Raw genomic sequence first — 5,396 nt, 5'->3', positions numbered from 1 at the left:
GAAATATGGTTTTTAAACTTATTAGCTAAACAGGGCATGGTGGCGCACACCTGTAGTCCTTGCATTCAGGAGGCTGAGGCAGGAGGATCACTGAGCGCCTGCCTGGCAAGTGCAAGGTCGTGAGTTCGGTTCCCGGTACCGGAGAAAAAAACGAAAAGACCAAAAAAAAAAAAAAAAAAAAAAAATTAGCTAACGATGAGAGCTGTGGAGCTAGAGTGCTCCTCCAAGCCCCGTCCCTGATGGAACAAGGAGCTTGTGCCAGAGTAAATGAGAATAAATGAGTACGCACTGTTTCATCAAGGACGGCACCTCTCTCTGGGAAAGCTAACAGCTGCCCTCAGAAGGGCGCTTAGTGCTCTGCCGCCAGCCCCAGCCTGGCCGCTGGCCCAGGCACCCCCCACCCCTCGAGCGGCCCTGGGACCAGAACTTTAGGGTTGACTGTGAGTGTTTTTCAAATGAGTGAAAGGACAGAAGCGATCCTGTGCGTTGCTGGCCCGCACCCGAGAATAGCCTCCCCTCCTCTTCTTCCAGGGGGCCCTGGAGACGCTCTTACTCAGAGGAGCCCAGAAGCCATGGACCCACCCGCTGGCTGACTATCGCTACACAGGTGACTGGACAGAGGCCGCTGGGCCTGGCCCGAGCCCCTCCCACAAGCGGGTCGGTGGGGCTCTGCTGGAGTCCCCTTCAGCCCCTTGCCTGCCATTCTAGAAGGGCCTGTCCTTCCAGCGTGACTCAGCAGGCACCGGTTTCTGCTCACTGGATCCTGCCTCGTCCCTCATGCAGCGGTTCCCCTGGGGCTCTGTTCAGCCAGGGAGCAGGAGAGCTGCCCGCGGTCAGCTCAGGTTCCATGGTGGAGCTCACCGTCCCTGGAGTGAGCCATGGGAGCCTCAGCTGCCACATCTGCTTGGGGGGGCAGCAATGACCTTGCAGGGCTTTTGTGGGACGGCAGGAGGCTGGCAGGCGACTGGCGCTTAGTGATGGCAGTTTGAAGAGGCTGGTCAGCGGTGCCCGTGGCCCCACAAGGAGCAATGTCCTCTTCTTGGCTGTATTCTTTGACAGGTTCCGACATCTGGACCCCCATGGAGAAGAGGCTCTTTAAGAAGGCTTTCTGTGCCCACAAGAAGGACTTCTACCTGATACACAAGATGGTAGGGCAGCGAGGGCAGGGGCAGGCGCCATCACACAGCTGTGGCAGAGGAGTGGGAGGGCGCTGGGCACCCAGCACCCCGCCCTCCCCGCCTGCTGACACCCCACCGACTATCTCATCTGGCCACACAGGACAGAAATGCCTGCGTGCTCCAGAGTCCTCTGCGCCCCCGCCGCTCCCCACTTCTGACTCAGCAGCTCTGGTGACTCCCTGACGAGCGCTTACAGGCATTTCCTGTCTGCCCAGATGTGCACATGCATCATATACTTAAAAAGCATGGGCTCATACCGAATATAAGATTCTGCTGCTTTTACCTCTTCTTTTTTAAATTTGAGGTACACGAAACTGCACATAATCAAAGTACAAGGTTTGGTAAGTTTTGACATATTCACACACCCGGGAACCATCGCCATAACCAAGATAATGAACAGATCTGTGCCCCCTCCAGTTTCCTCTGCCCCTTGGAACCCACCACCCGTGCCACTCCCTGGCAGTAAATCCCTTTGCCCTTCCTAGAGCCTTACATCAATGGAGCAGCCATAGAGCATGTGCTCTGCCTTGTCTAGCATCCTACATTCCACACAGCGGAGGTTTGTCCTTGTTGCACAGATTGACAACTCACCCCTTTTTACTGCTGAGTAGTATTCCATGGCATGGATATACCACAGTTTGTTTAATCCTTCACTATTTGATGGTCATTTGAGCAGTTTCCAATGCGAAGCAATTAAAAAGCAGTTCTGAAGCCGGGCATGGTGGTATGCCTGTAATCCCAACACTTGGGAGGCTGAGGCAGGAAGATTGCTGTGAGTTCAAGGCCAGCCTGGGCTAAATAAGTTCAAGGTCAGCCTGGACTACACTGTAAGACTCTTGTCTCAAAAAACAAACAAACAAATAAAAAAGCAGCTGTGAGCATTCATGTGTGAGTCCACTTTCAGAGTTCACTGTGCCTTGTCAACTGAGTGTCTTACCCCCTGTTTTTTACCCCATACTGGGCATTGAAGCCCAGGTTCACCCTGAGCTGCATCCCAGCCCTTTTGTAACTATATATATTTTTTGAATCAGAGTCTCACTAAATTGATAAATTGCTTGAGCCAGTCGTGGTGGTGCACACCTGTAATCCCAGCACTCAGGAGGCTGAGGCAGGAGGATCATTGCGAGTTCGAGGCCAGCCTGGGCTACAAAGTGAGCTCAAGGCCAGCCTGAACTGCACAGCCAGACCCTGTCTCAAAAAGACCAAAAAATATATATATATATATATATTGATAAATTGCCTAGGCTGGGCTTGAATTTGGCATCATCATACTTAACCCTTCCACAGTATAGGGGTTACAGGCCTGCGCCACCACGCCTGCTGAGGGCATTCAGTGTTACTTAGTCCCTGCTGGGAAACATGCAGCTGTTGGCACGGGGTTGTGGCGAGCCCTGTGCGCATCTCTCTGTAGGGAAGAATTCCCGGGCTGAGATTGCTGCCCCCATGTGCTGGGCTGGGGGTGGGTGGCTCCTGTGGCTTCGCTTTGGATGCCCTCGTCACCTGGAAGGATGCTGTGGGCCCTGCCTCTGTAGCAAAGGGAACAGAGGTGTTGTGGGAGGGCTCTGGGCAGGTGCTGCCGGCCAGCGGTAGGATCAGCTCACTAGGCGCTGCCTACAATCCGCTTGTGTTTTCTTCCACTAGATCCAGACAAAGACAGTGGCACAATGTGTTGAGTATTATTACATCTGGAAAAAAATGATCAAATTTGACTGTGGCCGAGCCCCAGGGCTAGAAAAGAGGGTCAAGAGAGAGCTGGATGAAGTAGAAAGGACAGAAGAAAAGGTAGAGGCCCTAGAGGGAGAGGTCTGGCAGGCACCTCTGATCCGATACCCACTGCAGTCCCAGCCGGAGAGAGGCGGTCCTGAGGGAGGCTCTCCTTGCCGACCGCCTCTGCCTTCCAGGGCTGCAAGGTCAGAGCCCGTGTTTTGTTTCCACCCCCTCTGCAGGTCACCTGCAGCCCTCAGGAGAGACCCAGCCACAGCCCAACTCCTGAGTTAAAGATAAAGACCAAGAGTTACAGGAGGGAGTCCATCCTCAACTCCAGCCCAAGTGCAGGCCCCAAGCGGACCCCTGAGCCGCCGGGGAGCGTGGAGAGCCAGGGCGTTTTTCCGTGCAGAGAATGTGAGAGGTACCTGGCCGGTTCCCTGGGCTCTGGCACCTCCCTGGCCTCTCCCTCCCCACCCTCACCCTCCATTCTCTGGCAACCCCTCAGGGTGTTTGACAAGATCAAGAGCCGGAATGCCCACATGAAGCGACACCGCCTGCAGGAGCACACGGAGCCTGTCCTCAGGGTGAAGTGGCCCGCAAAGCCCTTCCCACTGAAGGAGGAAGAGGAGGAGGAGGAGGAGGAGGAGCTGGGCGCTGACATCAGCCCCCTGCAGTGGTGACTCCCTGCGGGCAGCTGGTCTGGTCTGGTCTGGTCTGGACGGGGCCTGAAGCCCTGCTGTGCCTCCCTGGACCTCTCTACCCTTGCTGTCTGCTGTTGGCAGCTTCCCTAGCAAACCTGTGGTCACTTAGCCACAAACAGGCAGAGAAGCCGTCATTGGACAGCTGCTGAGTCCCTGAAAGGTGGGGCCCGATGTTCCATTTTCTTGAGGTTAAGAGTCTCTCCCCTTCTTCCACATTGCCTACAGCAGGGAGGCCTCGGGGAGGTAAAAGGTGGGGCCTGAGCAGCTCTTAAGTGTGATCCTCTGGCGCGGGTTCCTTACCTTGGTGAGCTGTGGCCAGGATACAGAGAATCAGTGGGAAGATGCCCCGAGATCTCCAGCGCCTGAGGCCCCGCCTCCAGGCAGGGGGTCTCTGCTTTCTGGATCCAGTCCCCGGTCTCGCGAGGACTTGTACATTGTTAGGTGTGTTTTTGTATGTGTCTGTGTGAAAACCTTATTAAATTGGGTTCTTGAGCAGCTGTCTTCTAACTTCCCAGCCCGTGAATCCCACAGAGGTTCTAAGCCACAGCCACCTGCTAGGCCAGGAAGTGAGTGTTGCTGCCTGCCCCCGAGGGGCGTCCATCGGGCATTCAGTCAGCACACATTCATTCACTAAGCACCTGCTGCACGCAAGGCAGACCGTTCCCACCCCACACAGCAGGGACACAGCAACGCCCTTTCCTCGCAGAGCTCCATCTTTAGGAGCAGGAAGACAGAGGTAATAAGCAAGCCAACGAAGTGATTTTAGATTGTGACAGGGCGTGCTTTTGGCCATCATAACAGAAGATGCAGGGTAGGTGTGAGTCATCAGGGCCTCAGGGCTTGGCCCTGAGGTGAAGAACCCCAGGGAGAAGTGGTAGGGAACCCAGGCTGCCGCAGAGGCAAGAACAGCAGCTGCACACAGCCCCGGCCTGCAGAGGGGCAGAAAGGGTGTGGCCTCCTCTCCTGTCCCCCTTTTCAAGAGTCAGGGAGACCTGCAGCAGCCCCCAGCGATGTCCCTCGGCTCCCATGGGCCAGGATGGCAACCTGAGCTCAGCTCTACGCTGTTCCAGCAGTGGGAAGGAAACAACCGGTTGTCCTAGCCCCTCAAGATCTATCTCTAGGACAGGGAAAAGCTAGTATGTCCCTTCAAGTTTGTTGCTACCTGAGCCAAGTTGGAATCCCTTTAGCCAGGAAAAGGGGAAGAAACAGCAGTGGCCACTGAGTAGGGCAGCCCATGGTATTGGCTACAAACAAAATGAAGAAAATTTAAAAGGGCCAAGAGCTAGTGAGTGCAGAGGTGACAGAGGTTAGGTGGATGGCCGGGGCAGGGCGGGATCTGGCCTGGCACAGCGCAGACAGGGAAACCAGTGGGGGGCCTTAGGCAGGGAAAGGGCCTCCTCCGTGCCTGTTTACAAAGCTCTCTGGCTTCAGGGCAAAGATTACAAGGGACAAGATCGGAAGCCCAGAAAGTGGCTAGAAAGCCCCATGGTGAGACGACAGGACCTGGCCTGAGGTAGCAGCAGAGAGCCGAAAGCTCAGGGCTTCAGGATGTGTTTTCAAAGTAGAGTCCACAGGCTTGTCTGTGGCCCGCAGCAAGCAGGTGGGGTGGAAAGGAAAAGGTCAAGGCTGCCATGGAAGGTTTGGGAGCCAAGCAGCGGCAGTGATGCTGTGAACTCAGGCAATGCGAGAGGACTGCTTCGAGGCAGGGTGGTGTGTACGGGTGTGTGCTGTGTCCTGAGGGACTGGCAGGGCGAGCAGAGTGGACAGCACTGTCAGAAGGCCACACAGAAGGGCCACATTTCAGCTAAGT

At 55.5% G+C, this 5,396-nt stretch overlaps 1 protein-coding gene across 1 annotated transcript in view; it reads left to right on the top strand.

Annotated features, from left to right (window-relative positions):
• Znf541 (zinc finger protein 541) overlaps positions 1-4,078 on the top strand; it is a 48,762-nt gene extending 44,684 nt beyond the window's left edge. The window contains exons 12-16 of the mRNA XM_013509544.1: positions 532-607; positions 1,060-1,148; positions 2,820-2,960; positions 3,125-3,306; positions 3,391-4,078. Of these exons, the coding sequence (XP_013364998.1) occupies positions 532-607; positions 1,060-1,148; positions 2,820-2,960; positions 3,125-3,306; positions 3,391-3,565 (663 nt within the window). The 3' untranslated portion in view covers positions 3,566-4,078. The remainder of the gene's footprint in view (positions 1-531; positions 608-1,059; positions 1,149-2,819; positions 2,961-3,124; positions 3,307-3,390) is intronic.
• The last annotated feature ends 1,318 nt before the right edge of the window (positions 4,079-5,396 follow it).

Source organism: Chinchilla lanigera, unplaced genomic scaffold (genome assembly GCF_000276665.1).
Source record: "Chinchilla lanigera isolate Chin_1 unplaced genomic scaffold, ChiLan1.0 scaffold00173, whole genome shotgun sequence".
In the NCBI taxonomy this organism is placed as follows: domain Eukaryota; kingdom Metazoa; phylum Chordata; class Mammalia; order Rodentia; family Chinchillidae; genus Chinchilla; species Chinchilla lanigera.
The sequence above is the reverse complement of the archived record's forward strand: the minus strand, read 5'-3'. Positions and strand labels throughout refer to the sequence as shown.